Genomic DNA, 19945 nt, shown 5'->3' with positions numbered 1-19945 from the left:
GCTAGGTTGGTAGCTAAAGGTTTTAGACAAAGAGAAAATATATATTTCTCTTATACGTACTCTCCCGTCTTTAGGAATACATTTATTAGAGTGTTGATTTCTATTATAGTGATTCATATTTTAGTTACACATCAAATGGATATTAAGACAACATTCATGAATGGAGAACTAAAAGAAGAAATTTACATGGATCAACTTAAAGGGTATGAGATACCTAGTCAGAAACATAAATTTTGTAAGTTAATCAAGTCGTTGTATGATTTAAAACAAGCTCCAAAATAATGGCATGAAAAATTTAATCAAGTAGTTCTTTTGAATGGATTTAGGATCAATGAAAGTGACAAATGTATCTATTTTAGATATGAGAATAACTCTTGCGTTTTGATTTGTTTTATGTAGACGACCTTCTAATATTTGGTTCTAATTTAGAAATAGTTAAGGAGACTAAGGTGTTATTGTCTCAAAATTTTGATATGAAAGACCTCAGAAAGGTCAATGTTATATTAGGAATCAAAGTAACTAGAATTCTTGATGGTATTTCTCTAGATTAATCTCATTATATTGAGAAGATTTTGAGGAAGTACAATTATTATGATTGTAAATCGATATGTACTCCTTTTGACCCAAGTGTTAGGTTATATCATAATAAGGGTGACAATGTGAACCAAAAGGAGTATGCAAGTTTTATAAAGAGCCTTAGACATGCTACAGATTGTACTAGACTTGACATAGCTTATGCCATAGGAATACTTTGTAAATATACTAGCAATCCTAGTATAGAACATTGGAATGCTATAAATAGGATAATAAAATACTTGAAGAGAACTCTCAATTTAGGTATTCATTATCGAAGGTTTCCCACTGATCTTGAGGGATATGGTGTTGCTGATTGGAATACCCTTTCAGATGACTCAAAAGCTACTCGTGGATATGTTTTTAACATTGGTGGTAGAGTAGTTTCTTGGAAATCAATGAAACAAAGTATCATTGCTCAATCCACAATGAGGTCAGAATTGATAGTATTTTCTATGGTAGGTGAAGAGGCAAGTTGGCTGTGGGTCTACTTTTAGATATCCCTATTTGGGATAGGCCTATTCTGGCCATTCTTATTCATTGTGACAGAATTGTTGCCATAGTGAGAGTACATAATCATTATTATAATGATAAATCATAACAAATTTGTCACAAACACAATACTGTGAGAGAATTGATAGCATTTGGTACCATAAAGATAGACTTTGTGAGATCTGATGATAATCTCGCAGATCCTTTGACTAAAGGTTTAGCAAGGGAAAAAGTTTAGAGTACATTAAAAGGGATGGAACTTAAGCTCATAGATAAATTACCTATGATAGAAGGGAGCGGTTCGACAGTCCTAAAGTTTGCCAAACATCTTGCCAAACATTTTTTGTAAATCATTTTTTATAGGGTTAGAAGTTTTGGAATAGGCTGATTTTTTGTGGTAAAGAGATCATCCTCACAAAAAATCAACTCATTTTGAAACTTCTAATCCTAGTTTACAAGTTGAAGAATCGTGGACCGTCCAATTTTTGTAAATCACTTTTGATGGGGTTAGAAGTTTTTCACAAAAAATCAACTCATTCCAAAGCTTCTAACCCATGTTTTGAAAAATGTTTGGCAAGATGTTTGGCAAACTTTAGGGCTACTGAACCGCCCCCATGATAGAAATCCTATCTAGGAACTGGAGATCCCAAGAATCAAGTTCAAAGGGAAAAATAAGTCATTGAGTAATAAGTAGAAGTCATGCACAAAATAAAGTTTTACTCTTAATTCATCTCGATTATTTTAAAGTGCATAATATGTTTTGCAGCGATCATAGGTTGAGTTTTGTAATTCTTAATGATGATTACAACTCATTATTGAGTAGGGTGATTAGCTGCAAAGGCACCATAGATAGTCTCGTCGATGAAATCTTATGGTGTAGATAATAATGAGTTTTTAAATTCTTAATAAAGTCTATAACTCATTTTTTGAGTTTGGTGCATAGTTATAAGAGTACTCTTGATAAACTCACCTACCTATATGAGTGTGGAAGTGGAGCCGCTTCTTATGAGAATGAGACTAATTCTTTAGAACACTCATTATTACTAGGATAAAGCACATGGTTGTAATGCGTTGGCTAGTGGAATTCACACTTAGAAGTGTTGTGTGTAATATGTGGTCTCTCTATTATTAAGAATTTGAATTCAAGACTTAGTCATTCTAATTCTTATACTTTGAACATATTATTATTATGTGAAGGTTCAAGTCATATGGCACATTCACTTAAGCACGATATTATTTTATCTTCACCCAAAAGTATTATTTTATTTATTTGATTAAAATAAGTGGGGGATTATTGGAGATATTTTAATAAAAAATAAATAAATAAAATAATTTTTATAATTTATTATTGTTAGTACTATTAGTACTTTGTTCTCTCTTTAACTTTTATTAATGGTATAGTACGTTGATGGAAGATAAGGATGATGTTCTCCTTTTAAAGATAAGAGTAGAGCTTTTGGGTTGGGCCTAAAGGGGTACCCAAGTTTTTTCCTTAAGAGGGAAAACTCTACACCGAGTTAAATCATTGACACATACACACATGTGCACCGAGCTGAGTCGAGTCAAATCAATGCGGTGAGGTGAGGTGATGTGTTTTTTATTAATTACTTATCTTTTTATTACGAATTACATTTTGTAATAATTAATTATTTTTTACCGTTAGATATTACAATATCTTTTTTACCGTTTGGACTTAATGCTCCTAATAATTCTTCTAGTCGTTTAGATTGTGCTAATTAAGGCATTAAAAATATATAGCCATTTAGACTTCTATTTTCTATATATTCAAACTTAATCCCTAAGGGAAAGTAGATCTCCCTATTCTTTCTTTTTTCTACGAGTGATCTTCTTCTTTATTGTTTTTCTGTGCTCAAGCTGTGCTTAATTTTATTCTTAGTTTTTTCTTTTCTATTTTCTTGAATTAAAAATCTATTTTTTCTGGGTAAAGATTTTGGGTGTGAATTTGGATTCCTATTTACAGTGCAGTAAACAAAAGAAAATTTAGTTGCTATTGAGCCATTATATCCTAGGGGCATCGTGTCATTGTTCTGCTTGCACTTCTGAAATTTTGTAGAAGCTCGAAATGCCTGAAAAGAGAATGACTGAGTTCGTGCCTCGATTCAATTCAACTATCATTGTCTTTTAGGTCAGATAATAATATTACTAAAGTTCTGATAAAACTCAAAAGGATCAAGACCAGGTAACATCAAAAAAATTTAGTCTCTATTTTTTATAATTGATAAACAACAACACATCATTTGTTTTAAAACAAAGCGGATATGTAAAAATATTTATAAGAACATGGAGGGGTATGTTTAAATCATCATAATTTTTACCAATTCGACAAAATTCCAATATTACTCGTCTCAAAAACATTTTATATATAACAATCTTAAAATATGCCACTAAATTCATTTATACTCAATTGAATCGCAAGCCAATACGAAACAAACTAGTTCGCAAAATGGGTTGTACCGGGTTTGTCATTTTTGCATTACAATGAATTTGTACAAAGTGATTTGCAACCCAATCATTCTCATTCATTGAATTTTGTAATTGGAGTTAGTGAATCCAATAGTGAAGACATACTATACTTTAAACCACAAGATTACGTCTCTTACAACCTTCAAACCTCAAGTACAATCTAATTTATTTTTTTTGGAGGAGAGCGAATGTTTTTTGGATAGAAAATCCTTAAAATACATTGAAGATGAAGTTTAATAAGTTAAAAACACTTTAACCCAGAAATTAACAAGTTGGAAATAGTTTACCATAAAAATTAATGTCTGAAAGTAGAAAGATTTTTCGGGTGAGGGTTTTTTGCCTCGAGGTTGAAGACAATGGGCATTTAGGTAAGGTAACGTTACTCTCTTTCATACAAAACCTAGGTATGGTTTCAAAACTTGGTTTGACGTCTAATCTCGTTTATGAATGTGAGTTAGTTGTCTTAGATGAGTGAACTCGCCTTGAATGAGTCAACTCTTTTTGGATGAGATAAATCATTTAATTTGATTTATAATTATTAATACAAAAATAATTATAGTTTTTTTTATAAAATAAGGTAGATTAGAAGGTGCTTAATCATAAATCATATTTTATTTAAATAATAAACATTTAAATTTAAAAAAATTTATTTAAAATATACAAAATCTCGATTGACTCGGACGAGTTTTACTGACTCAGACGATATTTCCAAAATATCTTCCGAGTCATGTTGTTTGTATCACGAGATTTTCACATGTGAGACGCATTGTCTATCCATCTCGTTCATGGAACTCCGACGAGATTTAAAACCATGAGCTAGGTTAAGGTAAGACTTTAGGGGGATCATATATTACAGTTTGAAAACACGGGTGTATCTCTAATATTGAGCAAAATATAGAGGTGCATCTTTAATTCATCTAAGATCATATAATCTCAGAACCGATGGGTGATTTATTAGAGGGAAAACCGAACCAGAAAGGCAAAAAAGCTACAAATATTATTTAGTGGAGAGAGTATAGAGTACGGACTACAGAGAGCTCAAACTTGTTTTACTAATGGAGCTCTGCACCTCTCGAGCTATTTCAAATCTTCACCTCCACAGATCCTTCACTGCAAAGTGTACAAACCCTTACCTTCTCCACTCAAAGAATAAATTTCCTCTCAAGAAAACCTCAATCTCTCCCAAAATTCCAGGTTTGTCCCCAATTTCTTCTCACTTTACAATTCAACTTCGAAACAAAACCCTAGATTTTTTTTTTCTACTTAGAGAATTTATCTTTCTTTAGTTTCTTCTTATTTGTTGTTGAGAGGTTTAGGGTTTATCGTAAAGATCAAATACCCTAATATCAATTCGAGGGTTTACTTCACCGAGGTTTAGGGTTTAGGTGCATTTTCCTCATTTTATTGTAGACTATTTGAACGTTAAGACCCTTTTTTTTTTTTTTGTCATTATTTATCCCAATTAACACACTAGAAGTTGGACGTATGTGAAATATAGTTGCATTGTAGAAAAGCCATAACTAAGGATAGATACTGGAGAATTGTTTATAGGTTGTCAACCTTTTTGGAAGATTAAGTTTGATGGAAAGTTGGGGGCTCAACATGGTTTTAAAGATCGTCCGAGACCGAGGAGACTCATCTCGATATGATTCAAGAGCGAGTGGGATATTCTATTTGTATTGTTCTTCACAATCACTCATCCAATATGACTTGTCTGATATTTTGAAATTTTTGATAAAAATAATTAACATTCAATAATTAAATATTTATTATCTTAATGAAATATGATATTGAGCCTAAGCATCTTCTAATCCATTGTATTTTATAAAGGAATTATAATTATTTGAATATATATAGGTTAATAAACAATTATAAATTGAATTAAACTCTTTATCTCGTCCATACTAAGATTTAGAACTATGGGGCTCCGGGGAGAAGAGAAGCCGGATGAAGGGTCGGGAGGGGAGGGGGCATATTCAAAAAGAAGTTGAGACTTGAGATTGATTTCTTGGAACTTGAGAGGTTTGGGTAATAAGGAAAGGAGGTCTATTACGAGAGTTCATTAAGAAGTGGAAGATAGATGTAGTTTTACCGCGTAAGAAACTAAGTTAGATCTATGGATAACAAAGTTGGCATAGAATCTTTGAAAGGGCCTTCTCAGTTTGTCTCTTGTAGAAGTAATGAAGATATATTTCGTTGTGTATTCTTAAGCTTTTTAATGGTCCCACAAACATGAGGCCACATTCATATTTTTTGAAACAGTTCGATGTTGTTCACTGTCCTTGGGTCAATGGTGATTTCAACTTGATCAGATTTTCTGGTCAGACAAACATGAGTGATTTCATTAAAACTTGTGGGTAGAATCTCCCTCTGGATGGCTGCTGCTTCTTCTCATGGTGTAAGCCAAGAGAACCGAACTAGATTCTTATTATTTGACAGTTTTTTCTTTATTTTGATAGGTAATATTGGACAATTTAGTAGCTTTAGATCGTACACTTTATTTCTTAATGATTGAGTGATTCATTGCGCCCTTTCCCGTTCTAATTTGAGAGCATGTGGCATATGCTTTGAAATTTTATTAGTTTATTACCATTTGGTGGGTGATTTCATTGGGCAGGAAAACTGGGGTACATGTTTCATTTGAAGTTGAAAGTTTCGAATGAGAAACTTGAATGAAAAAGGAGGTTTTGCTTGGTCAATCGCCAAATAAGTTTTGTTCTTGAAGAAATAACTTAAGGTGATAAGGAAAATGTTGGGCCCAAGTCCCTAGAAAGCATCAACGAGAGGATTGAAATAAAAAATGGGTTCTCCAAGCTTTCTAGGTTGGAATAGATTAGTTTGTGATAAAACTTAAGCTTTAGATGGTTGTAATGGGAAATACATATTGGGCTTGCACCCATATCTAAGTTGGTTTAACACATCGCAAAGCAACTTTGGGGTCATGGGTTCAAGTCTAGCTTACACGTCAAAAGAAAAAAAAATGAGACATAAATAATAAGTTTCTTCATCCCATCACAAGTGCTATGAGGAATAATGCTATTTTTTGTCGTATGGTTGATGGACCCTTTATAAAATAGGAGAAACTACAAAAGCCATGTTTGGATTTTATTCCAATCCTTATATGACATCTTACCATTTTAGGTCCACATTAAATGCCTTGAGTTTGATTGCGTCCATTTGGAACAAAAATGATTGGTTGGAGAAGACATTTGACGAGATTTCTAAATTCATTACTTAGTTGAGGGGAGATTGACCCCCTAGTTAATGGTTGTATTACCACCAGTTTGCAGTCGTAGCACCCATAGATTTTTCCAACTTACTAAGTTGGCACTTTCGTTGTCATGAAGATCATAACTTTGATTTATTTTTTATCTTCTTCAATTATAAAGTTAAGGGCTTCTGATTTGAGGATTGGTATTTACATGGGAGGATATTGTATCTGGGCATGCCTAACTTTTTTATGCCTTGTATAGCTTGGCCATTTTGTAGCTAGCAAGACGCTTCACTTCTTCTTTTTCTTCATCTTGTGTAATGGGATTTTTTGGTCCCATTTCTTCTTTTAATTCAAGTTTTATTACCAATATAAAAGTTTTACTAGAAGCCAAACTAATTGTAATGTAGTCCTAATAGTTTGCATAGTCATAACTGCTCTCAAGATTCTGGAAAATGTTGTTAAAAATGGTATTCTAATGGAGACTAGTACTAAAGAGATGGGATGTTTATATCTTTTGCCTATATTTGAATATTGCATTTACTGCACCATATAGACAATAGTTTGACAAATGTAATCCATAGTTATGGGGTTGAAAATTGGACTCCAGTTGAGCGAATACTTATATTTGAATCTCCCACTCTTTTTTGTTTGCTTGACATGTTCATTTGAGTCTAGTTAAATCTACGCTTATTCTTACTCTTGGTGCTAGAGTCCCCCTGAAAATCATGTTAGACAAATCAACCCACTGAATGAATGTCCATACCATGGAGATCAACCTCACAAGAACAATCCATTTCAACATTTGTAATCTCATGGAAATATATGACTTGAAGGTGAACAATCTAGGTGCTAAAAATTGGTTTCCTATTCAATGCATGCCACCTGTGCATGAGGGGCTCACCATCTTAATCATTCGATGTCTGCCATGTGGCTTTGCAAGTAGCTCCCTGTGTTTGAATGTTTGGGTGTCATAGTTGTAAGCGTACTCACCAAGCTGGAATATGGTTTAAAACGGCAAGGGAAAACTCCTGAAAAGTGGAAAGAATCGAGAAACAAATGATAACTATAAAAAAATAAATAGTATAGTAAAGTTATGAAAAATGTAATATATAATACATTAGACATTTACTCAATGTTTCCAATATATTTTTGAGTAGCAAAAAAAAAAAGAAAAAGAAAAAACACTATTGAGTATTGACTATATATGCTTATAACATGTTTCCACACATCATTATACATTTTGTGATGTTAACTTTTGCGCAAAATAACACACTATTGAAAAAAATAAAAAATCATAACATTAATACATAATCATCAAGTCCTACATTGAACAACATTTATGAACCAAATCACAAACAACCATGAGGCCACAAAAATTTACCAGAGTCCTAAAAGAAATGAGTTTTTTTATTTTATAATAATAAAAAACGTGTTTAAAATGTAAAAAATGCCGCCTCTTTTATTATTATTTTTTAAATCATAGTTTTTATTATTTTAATTGTTAAAGGTACAAAACACTTTTTAAACAAAGCTTCTAAAAATAAAATGGAGTTTTTTTTACTTTGGTTGTAACCATCGCTCTTTTATATAATGTATTGATGTAAGTAAACGTTTTTATGGTGTGATGTAATGCAAAGTATACAGAGGCTATAGTAGAGGAGTTAGGGTTACATTATAAATTGCTAGCTATCACTCTCTTGAAGTTAGAGATGGTTGGAGCAAGGAGGCTTCATGTATACTATCAGCACTCAGTGGATTTGAGCATTACCATGGACATAGTCGTCGGAGTTCTTCACTGGTGACAAACCACTTCTACTTTTTGGTGTCTCTATTGTTCTTCTTCACACTACCCATCAACCATCTCAGTAGTGGCACACATCTCAAGGCATATGTGGTCACCTCAATTTTTTTCAAAGCTACAGGTTACTAATGTTGGAATGGACTGATTTGAGGGTATGATAGTCAACAAGATCACCATGTGGCCCCACCGATGGAAGCAGAAAACAGAAGTAATGAGTAGGTGTAGATTTAGCCCAACTCTTTAATTTTATGGTAATCATTTTTTAGTGAAATCCTTGTATTCATTTCCTAGCAATTGCTGACCGTAACGACATAATAACGGAGCAATAACAAGCAAATAAATCGAAAAAGGGCTTTGAACAATCTCATTGTCATCTTCCACCTCTTACTTATCAAAAAAAAGAAGAAGAAAAATACCCATCTTCCACCTCTTCTCGTATCATAACCTTTTATTTTACGATAGGCTTCTTATTATTGTTGTTGTTGTTATTGTTATTTTTATTTTGATTTTTGATTGGTAATTCTCTTTTTAATGCAATAAGTAACTCGGTGATCGTGTGCATTGAACCTAGGTCTATGTATTGTCACCCATAGTAGGCTTTTCTTATATTATTTCAAACCATTATGAAATTTTTGTGAGGTAATTTAATTTCAATATCATTCTAGATGCTGATGAGGTCGTTGGCTATATATAATTTTCTCATTTCTTTTGCTCCTTTCAGGATTGATTTATTTTGCTAGGCCTTTACTGAGATTTGCAACTTCTGAGGAGACTTCTAATAGTGTAAATGAGCAGTATGAAGAAGCATCTGATGGAGTAATTACTATGGAAAAGAGTCCCACTGATGAACAAAACGTACCTTATGAAGGAAAGAGTCTCACTGATGAACAAAACGTACCTTATGAAGAAAAGAGTCTCACTGATGAACAAAACGTACCTTATGAAGCAATACCTACAGAAGAAGTACCAAAATCAGAAACTCTCATGGGTGAACAAATGCAGGCCTTTGAATTTCTGGAGAAGCTCAACATAAAGGTTTTGTTCGATCTTTACATTTCACATTCTGTCCTAAAGAGTAACTTGAAATTATACAGCACTAGATCTTTGTGCTTAATATTTACAACTGTCTAGCATATTATTTGTTGTTTTTTTTATTATAGATAAACGGAAAGTACAAAGGATAAAAAGGAGAAGGTCGAGATGACCAACCCAAGAAATAGAGAAAATAATACTAGGATCCAGTTACGTTACACACTCCAATGAACTAGGAAATCCTCAAAGAACACCCCATTGAACTTTTTATAAATCTTATACCAAAAAAACAGAAGGCCAAGGACAGAAATAAAGAGATCATGACTTGAATGCATCTTTCCTTCTAAGATTCTAGAGTTTCTTTCCTTCCAAATACCCCACGTGATCGCAAAAGGAGTAAGACTCCAAATCAACTTCACGATAAGCGGAAGCCTGACCCTAGTTTAATCCATTCCTTGAAGACACCTCTAACAGATCTCGAGGCACAATTAAATTCTTCGAACAGAGAAAGGAAATGGTCGCATAACTCCTTTGCCACCAAACAATGCACAAGCAAATGATTGGTCGACTCCTCATCTGACAAACATATGCAAGAGTAATTCGGATCACAACAACCTCTTCTTCTCATGTTATCAAGCGGTGGGATTCTTTCAAGAACTGCTGACCAAACAAAGAAAGCCACTTTAGAAGGCACCCTTGGGCACCAAACAAACAAAGAAAGCCACTTTCTTTGTGTTTTTATGTGTGGACTTACATTATGTAACATCATCTTCATCTTCAACCTGAATTAATCACTCCTGACCAGTGCCATCAGTGGTCTTCTTCAGTTATGTTGTCCATGCCCAAACTATCTCATTCTCAACTGTCTTTCCTCTATTTTGTAACTAATTGGGACTAAATTTCCAAATTTGTGAGTTTTAGTCAAAGCTGTCACATTTCTAATAAGATTATGTAGGTGCTTTAGAGATATTGTATGTGTTTTTGGAAGCTAAATGATTCTTCATTTTTTTTGAAGGGTTAAATGATTCTTCTTCGTTATTATGCATATTGCGTTTTGGTGCAATGAGTTTTGGACATGTTTACTTGTTGTTCTGCACAGTGTTTTCAAATAGCATATGCGACCATATGTGATTGCATATGTCAGGTCGCAGATGCGATTTCGCATATGCCATATGCGTTAGCATATGCAACAACAACTTGAAAAATGCTTAAAAAATCAGAAAAAATAAAATAAAAACCAGAAAAAATTGGAAAACACTAAAATAGATATTGATTAAATTAGAAATGTTGTCCAAAATTACATAGATACGAAAAAACACAAGAATGAAGCATCGATCCAAATATAAAATATCTAATACAAGTCATACACATAGAAATTGAAAATATTCAAAGTACTAAACAAGTGAACAACTAATTTTGATGATAACTTGTTATATACTCCACACAATCATCCCTAATCCATTGTAGTACATTTCCAGCGTCACCACCTCTGTTATTATCGTTGTTTTCGTCACTCCCATTCCTATCATCATCCGAATCATCACCTTCTTCAACGTATTCTTCATTTTATTTAGTTTCATCTTCATCTTCATCTTATCTTACCGAAACTTCATCCACATCCAAAGGCTCTTGACCTTCATCTTCCTCTTGTATTTCGTCTTCGTTATCAAATAGTTTTTGACTCAATCGGCCACTTCTTCTTCTTTGGCTTGAGCTCTCCCCAAGTGCCGATGCAAAAACAACTTCCTCATCTTGTGCCTTAGTGAGATTTTTTCCTTCGAACACTGACTCATCCATTGCATCAGAAATCCATAGATGATCTCCATTAAGCTCATCAAGGGAGATGGGATTGTAGAACCCTAGTTGCTCTTTCATATGTAAGAATCTTTTTTTGCAATTTTTGATTGTGTTGCATGAAGACCAAGTCATTGAGTTGTTTTTGCTCAAGTCGATTCCTCTTCTTGGTGTGAATCTGTTATTTCAATTCAAATAAACACACATCAATTAAAAATTTGTTATTTGTTAAATTAAGAAAATAAAGTAAGAATTTAAAATTCTATATCTATATATATATCAAAATAAAATTTACCATCTCGAAAGTACTACAGTTGCTCTCGCATTGGATGCAGAACACGTTAGGCCAAGAATTCATATGACCAATTTCTTCAAACCTGAATCCTTTTAAATTGGATTCACTCCATATTGTGCCCACCAATCAACTATCATATTTAATTCAAAAATATTTTAATAATTTGAATTTGAAGATTTGAATGAATTTAAATAAATCATTAAATTTTAATATTATTCTTACTTGGAGTCTTTGTTGTTTTGTGTCTGATAATGATCTCTCTCTTGAAGATCCCTTCACTGTTCTTGTATCAATCTAATTGCGACAATATCTTGTCTTCATCTCTCATTGGAACCATTCGTTCCAAAACATTAAGGAACTTAATCATGTGTGTTGAATCCGCTTCATCACGATCAGTGGCTTGAAAGTACACGACTGGATTGATAATGTATGCAACCGAATACATGACAGACGACATTTGGTTCCCTCATCTCTTGTTTATAATGTCAATTACAGGCTTATAACTCCTTTCTCTAAATGTACAATTTTTCATTATTTTTAATTTAGCATTTTTCATATAATCATAAATGTAACCCATTGGTGGTTTTTCATCACCATCCACCAATCTTTGGACAATAATAGTGGTTCGACATTTCTTAAGGCCTTACAAACATTAGTCCAAAAGTTTTGAGAAAGAATGATTTGGACAATTAGTTTTCCTTTATTCTTGTTTGACTGAGGCCCATTATTCCAATCAGTTGACACTACAAAACTTGTAAGTTTACTTTTCTTTCCATACAAGCTTTGTAGCGTCAAAAAAGTCGTTGTAAATTAGGTAATAGCTGGTCAAAGTAAGTTTTCACCAATCTTTTTCTCATTCTTTGCAACAATAAATCATGCTTATATATGAAAACAATAATTTTTCTAGCTCTAACAACAATTTTAATATGTAACCTACCTATGTCTTCTAAAATAAGATCAACGCAGTGTGCCATGCAAGGTGACCAATATAAACAAGGCCTTTTGTCCATTAACAAGCGGCCCGCAGTCACATATGCAGTTGCATTGTCCGTGACCACTTGGACAATATCTTCTTCTCTGATTTCATCAATTACATCATCTAGTAATTTAAAAGGATATTTGGTTGTATGGGAATAGGCCGATGTATCGACAGATTTAAGAAACATAATTTTAGATGGACAATTAACTAAAAAGTTAATTAATGTTCGGCTAGATTTATTAGTCCATCCATTGGCTATTAGAGTAAACCCATAGGTCTTCTATTTCTCTCGATATTCATTGAGGAGACCTTGAGTGAACTCTACTTCTTTCTTTAGACATGGCTCTCTAATTTCATGGTAAGATGGTGCCTTAAGTTCCGGTCCAAATTGTCTAATGGTTTCAACCATGATCTTAAAACTTTTCAATTTAATAGTATTAAAAGCAATACCTACTTGTTAAAGCCATTTTGCTATGTATTGGATAGTAGTTTTTTTTACCTTTTACACCGCTCTCAATTGTGGTTTGTGCGGGACCTTTTCCCTTTTCTCTTTGGGTAATTGCATCTTCGGGATGTGGCCTACACCATTTATCTAGTGAACCTCCACAAGCTTTTTTAGATACTCTTCTTTATGGTGCAATAGGTGGTCTAGAATGCCCAGTCAATGTGGTCGTGGGGGGAGTATCATGTGCATAAATATCATCCTTATCAATCGTACCACTACCTCCACCCTCCATGTAATTTTCTAATATGTTGGCATCATCTTGTTCTTTCCTAGATGTCTTGTCTAAATATTCCATTATTTCCCGTTTGATTTTGGGCCTAACTTTTGGGCATAACTTAGCATTTGACCCAAGCATGTGAGCAAGATGTTGCTTGTGGCCTGTGATTCCTCCTTGGCTTATGTAGCCACAATTCACACACGACTTGGTTTTTTTCGGTGGCACTACGGCAATGACTAGATCTCAAACTGGGGTCATTCGATTTGGGTTTTAGGGAGGAGTTGGTCGATGAAGAAGCCATGTTCTTCAAATATCAAATAAAAAAGTAAGTAAAATAATTTTATAAATACCTCACGCCAACCTTATTGATTCTTGAATCTTGAGTCTTGATTCTTGAAAAGTTTGATTTTTTTATTCTTGATAGATTCTTGAATCCCGAATTTGATCTTTGATTATTGAAACTTAAGAGTCTTGCTTGCTCTTGAATCTTCTTAAAGTTGGAACTTGGAAGAATAAAAAAAAAGTGCAAAGACTGTTAACCAAACCAACTACTCCAAAAGACTGATTTGATGGAAAAGGGGAGAACTATGAATATAAGAGGATTATGAGGATTAATTGGGGTATGACACACCCAAGAGTGGAGGACAATATACACTCAACACTCCCCTTCACCCATAATGGTGGAAAGATTCGAACCCGTGACCTATATGAACCTAGAGCTCTGATACCATGTTAACCAACCAACTACTCTAAAAGACCAATTTGATGGAGAAGGGGAGAACTATGAATATAAGAGGGTCATGGGGCTTAACTGGGGTATGACACACCCGAGAGTGGAGGAAAAAATACGCTTAACAGGGACTACAGTAGAGATTTCTAGAGAATAAAGAGAAGAGAAATGGATTGGATAATGTAAATTTTTATTGTGATTCTTGAATAATATAGATGATTTTGATGCTTAGACTTGTAGAATGCTCAATGGAAGTTGTATTTGAAGTATAATAAATGAGGGATGTAAGAGTAGGGTATTTATAAGCCAATAATAAGGCAAAAAAACAAAAAAACAAAAATAAAGTTGCTGTCCAACGACTATTTTTTTAGCCCCGTTGGACACATGCCATCGCATATAGCAATATGCGATCACATATTTCCCCCGTGCCATCGCATACTGTGCAACCTCAAAATTCTCGCATATACCATTGTGGCATATGCGATCGCTTTTGACAACATTGGTTTTGCTTAACACGTAAACAAGATTTTTTTCTTTGAGGGTTTATCTCTTCTCTTCTCTACCATAAAAGACAGAATCCAAGGGCAAAGTTGGTCTAAGATATTTTGTGAATCATCAAATTGCATCTCTCTCTCACTTAAAACTTTTAGTTTTTTTTTTTCTTCAACGTGTGCAACTCATCTAAGACCGCTTTTTTTTTTTCCCTGAAAAACTGATCATACCCCCATTTTTTCTTTCATTGCTATACATGCATGATCCCCTTTGTTTTTGGGAATATTTGAGATACCTCCTTTTTCTCTTATATACTTCATATATAATTGTTTATTTCTATCTCTATCTATTATAAAAGAGAGGATCCAAGAGCAAAGTTGGTCTCAGATATTTTATTAATTACATCCATATCTCTCTCATTTAATTTTTGTTTTGATCAACGTGTCCACATCTTAGCCCTCTTATGTTTACAACAAATTGATTACAGCCTGTTATGTTTTTCTGAATCATCAAGTTGCATATCTCCCTGTCACTTAACACTTTTAGGGTTTTTTAATCAACGTGTGCAACTCTCTAAGCCCCTTATACATGCATGACCCCTTATGTATGTAATCGTTTATTTGCAAATATTATTTACAAAGACAATGGTCTAGGAGGAAATTATAAATTCTTGAATTGAAAGAGATATCACTAAAAACCAATAAACAATAAACAATATGGCCCTTAATTTTCAAACTGCTTATATGCCCCTTCTTCTTTTTTGTAAATATTTGAGATTCCTCCTTGTATTTTCAAATTAATGACTCAAATTTTGTTTTATAGCATCTATGAGAACTTGCATGGAAAAACTAATTGGCCTTGCCTTTTGTTTTTATCTATGCTTGCTAAACCATTGAATCAAATTATATCAATTTTTTTATATAAAAAAATGTAATTAAGACTTGAACCTTAGATCCAAAATAAAATAGGAATTATAAGTGCTCTTACAAAGTTGTATTTGTACTATTAATTCTTAACAGCCTCCAAATCACCAGTGGACTGCACGTGCAGGCCTAGCTAGTACTCTCCAAAGTAGGATATTTTTTGTTGAGAGGTCTAGAAGGAAAATTAACTTGATTATATCACTTCAAGTATCAAAATTGCAAGTAGAATGCTGTGGATGATGCATTCTGGATCCCATTCCATGTGACATGAAATGGCACATGTACGCCTAGTTAAACCATTGAAATGCCATTTAGTTTTCCATGTGGATTAATCAGGGCAAGTTGTACAACTACTTTTTACGGTTCTACATCTGACGATTTATCATTACATGTGTGCCTAGTCACGCCGTGTGTAGTCACATCAGCACATGTACACCGCCAAATAGGTCACATGCATGAAGGATGCCATATATGCTAACCGCATGTTGCAGCTCTAGTCCTCTTAGCATCATACAGGATGGACTGAATTGATGCATGGGGCTTGATAGAGGGAGGGTAAGGTTGGATTTTCTGGGGAAAAAAAAAAAACCGCTCTTATGGGCATCCTGATGTCGCGAGGGATGATACATTGCTATCGACCAAGTCTCTTAGCGGGGTCACACATGGAAAAAAGGCGCCGTTGAGTTGTCAGGCTTGTGTGATGAGGTTCTCAAGTTCGCGAATGTGACATGTAGTTCTAGTGAGTGAGCACCAGTGAAGCTAGCCACATGAATTGTGGAATAATCTTCCTTTCATATACAACACTTCTATAAATGGTGGCTCCAGGGTCATTAAGATGTGATTCTCTCTGGGAGACCACCAGCAAACATTTCCTTGGGATTGGAATTTTCTAATGATGATCTCCTTGAGCTAGTCTTGACTCCTTCCTTTATTCCTTCCCCTCGCCTCCTACGCCTTTCTTTCTCTTCATCTCTCATCAGCACAACTGTTACAAGAAGATTATTGAATTGGTTCAGATGAAAGTCAGGACCACCTCATCCAATTCCGTACCTAATGCTGTAATGCATACATCCATTTGCACATGGCCTTATCCAGCCCCACACATTTACCGAATCCGTTGAGGAGAAGACTTTTTTAATATTGAGATTATTGACACAAGATGCAAAAAGGTGACTGTTGGTGTTGGTCATGTGGGAGAATAAAGTCAACTTATGTAACATGGTTGATACAACAATGACACCTACAATCCAAGCAACTTTTGATGATGCACCATTGGGATGGGGAATTCTTTGTTTCGAACTGAGGATGGGGAATTGTTGGTCCTTTAGAAAATGTCTTTCATCACTTCACTCAAGCCCTTGGTTGTCAAATGCTATTGCATGTGTGCAATCACATATGCCATTTCTGGATGGTTTATCGCATATGCCATAAACTGGCTGTTGGCATAATCATTGTTTGATGGCATAATGGTCTAACGGTAAAATATTTTAATGGTTGGAGCATTAAAGAGTTTTATTTTTTAATCCTTCTCTCTTTACCTATAAATGCCCACCCCAATTTTGTTACAACACTCAAAACCCTTTCTTTCACATACTGTTTGATGTAGCAGAAGTGTGTGAATTAATAGATTCAATTGATAACAAACAATAACTTGAAAGAAAATAAATCAAAGAGCTAGAAAGTAACTAAGAGGGAAAAGAGAATTGAATTGGTATGTTTGAATTGATTGAATTTCATTTTTGAAGCTCCTTGTATAGATAACTTCATCACAATAACTTAGATACCTTCTAAAATACTAAATAGTAACTTTTTAATCTATCTATTACATATTACTAACTTTCTAATCCTATTATAATTCAACTTGCTCGTTTGTTTCTCTTCTCTTTTGTTGGAAATCCCCCTCCTTTTTTGGCAAGTTGAAGATTTTGTGGAAGTTAACTCCTTTTGCAGTTTGTTGGGGTTTGTGGAAAGAAAGGATTATGTGCGCTTTCGATGGGAAGGAGAGCAATATGCTAGAGCTCATTTTCTATATCTTTGGCTTTTTATTTTTGTGGTGTAAACAATTTAACAAATTTAGGGGTCTGTTTTTTAAAGATTTTATGTTTAGATGGGAAATTGTTATTAGGGAGTGACTCTGCTTTGCATCTTCTTTCGTTGAGGACTCCTTGTTCTCTATCAATAAATTTTACTTATAAAAAAATAATAATTATAGCCTAAAGAATAAAATTGAATTTAGACAAAAATAGAAACTTAAAACAATTAGAGACTAAACAAAAATAGAGACTCCTTAAAATTGAAATAGAATCTAACTTAGCAACTAATAATTATTTAAAACTGAAATAAACTAAAGACATGACTAAAATCAAAATTGCGTTGAGTATGAACCCAACCAAGCTGGTTAAACTGAGTTGTCTTGATCAAATTGAGTCAACATGGCCAAATCTGGATGGGTTGATTTGGCCATGAAAATTCTCTTTGCCTTTTTTATGGTCCATTTTCTCAAGAAAATCAAGAGCAATCTATTCTACATCAGGTAGATGTCCTACATCACTATTGGTATGTGGTTTGCTGCTCTCCACAAATCCGTAAAGAATGGACCATGAATTGGTTCACTTTGTACTAGTTCATAGTTTGGCATAGGATGAGCGAATTCAATAACCCTGAGATGGACTATGTACATGAGAACAAAAAAGGGGTGATGAAATAGGAAGAATAAAGGGCATAAGTTGTGTTTGAAGGCTTATACCAAATTATATATGGTAGGCATATTTAGTTCACTTATATGTACACATATGTGATGTTTATGAGGTGCCCTTGACCCTAAGAAATTTTTGAATGAGGCACTCCATCTTCTCTCACTCCATGATCTAGTTATGTAGAAGTTAAACTTGCAATTTTCAACATTCTATATGAGAATAATAACAGATTTAGTTTAGTCTTGCACTGAATGCTTATCTAACACCATAAGTTAAAATTGCCTATAAAAAAAACGAACAAAAAAAAAAAAAATAAAGAGTTTGATTGGCCTAAAAGTGAGCATGATGGTAAAAGAGTTTGAATGACCTTCTCCACTCTTCATTATTTTATTTTATGAAGAGTGGAGAAGGTTATTCGAAAAATGAGACTAAAAAATACTGTACATGTGATGTTTTTATCTACTAATTCTAATACTACACTGCACTTGCCCTGAGGATTATTCGGGTGCTCTAAGAGGCCCGGATACCTCGACCCCCCCTCCCTCCCTTCCCCCCCCCCCCCCCCCCCCCCCACAAAAAAATAACACTGCACTCGCGTGTCATTGCTGGTAAATTGATTACATGAACAAACTTTTGGGTGTAAGACTAGGCAACTACTACTTACTAGTCAATCTAAGTGATATCTGCCTTGCAACTACTTGCAGCTGGACTCAGAAGATGCATATTCTCTTCTCATTTATGGAAGTGGTGCTCTGGTCATATTGTGGCTGGCCTCAGTCATTCTTGGTGCCATTGATTCCATTCCAGTGGTACGATCTATTTTTTTTCTTTTTTATTTAATCGGGGAGAATCAAGGTTTATGGAATTATGGGAAGTTTATATTCTTTGTTCTTGACAGTTTCCCAAGGCATTGGAACTCGTGGGTCTTGCATTTACCATCTGGTTCAGCTCTCGCTATCTCATATACAAGGTTGGACACTTTAGGACCAATTTGACTCCACACAACTTTCTAGTTTTAAGTAGCCAAACTAACTAGTTTGTGTTTTATCTGAAATTTGCAGAAAAACAGGGAAGAATTGTTGGCTAAAGTTGAAGAGCTAAAGCAGCAGATTATTGGACCAACTGATGAGTGACATAAATAATATCTATCTATCTATCTATCTATATATATATATATATAGATAGATATATATGGAGGTATGAAATACCTTTTGAGTAGTTTTGTTGTTGCAATTAAAGGGATCTTTCTTGAATTAGTCATGCCTGATTGGTCGATATATTGGCACTTTTACATGCCAATTCGTGATTTAGTAATACTCATTTAGTTGTTTTTCTTTTAGATGAAATTGTGGCAATTTTCTGCATGGCATGGATGAAGAATACCTACATAAATACCCCATGAATCATTTAGGCTTCTCTATAAGAGAACGCCTCTTATGCATCGAGGAAGCAACAATCCGCAATGTACTGGTTTAAAATTCGTACCATCTAGCCAAGATTGAAATGAAACATTGATCAATGTTCGGGGAATGTAGAAAGTTGGTTTTTCTCTAGATTGAGACATTGCCTTGAGTGAGTTATCTTTGCTTTCTGTTTAAACTTGCCAATAAGGAATATGGAAGAAATTGTCTCCGTGATTGGGTGCTTGGTATGACAAAAAATAGTAGGCTTTGGGTGCTTGACTGCCTCAACAAATCTCTAAATTTCTCAGTGCATCT

General features: G+C 34.1%; 1 protein-coding gene across 2 annotated transcripts; it reads left to right on the top strand.

Annotated features, from left to right (window-relative positions):
* Window positions 1-4505: 4505 nt before the first annotated feature.
* On the top strand, window positions 4506-19566 carry LOC147404964 (protein CURVATURE THYLAKOID 1D, chloroplastic-like). Of its 2 annotated transcripts, XM_086441097.1 has the most exons (6): window positions 4506-4743; window positions 9286-9599; window positions 18932-19036; window positions 19126-19197; window positions 19289-19380; window positions 19415-19566. In XM_086441097.1, exons 1-5 carry the CDS (start codon window positions 4605-4607, stop codon window positions 19358-19360), a joined length of 702 nt encoding a protein of 233 aa, XP_086297223.1. In that variant the 5' UTR covers window positions 4506-4604; the 3' UTR covers window positions 19361-19380; window positions 19415-19566. The 2 variants fall into 2 exon arrangements, with proteins under 2 accessions (XP_086297223.1, XP_086297222.1); XM_086441096.1 differs by having other exon boundaries at window positions 19289-19566.
* Window positions 19567-19945: the final 379 nt, after the last annotated feature.

Source organism: Akebia trifoliata, chromosome 4 (genome assembly GCF_017979445.1).
Source record: "Akebia trifoliata isolate Shusen 1 chromosome 4, ASM1797944v1, whole genome shotgun sequence".
Classification (NCBI taxonomy): domain Eukaryota; kingdom Viridiplantae; phylum Streptophyta; class Magnoliopsida; order Ranunculales; family Lardizabalaceae; genus Akebia; species Akebia trifoliata.
The sequence above is the reverse complement of the archived record's forward strand: the minus strand, read 5'-3'. Positions and strand labels throughout refer to the sequence as shown.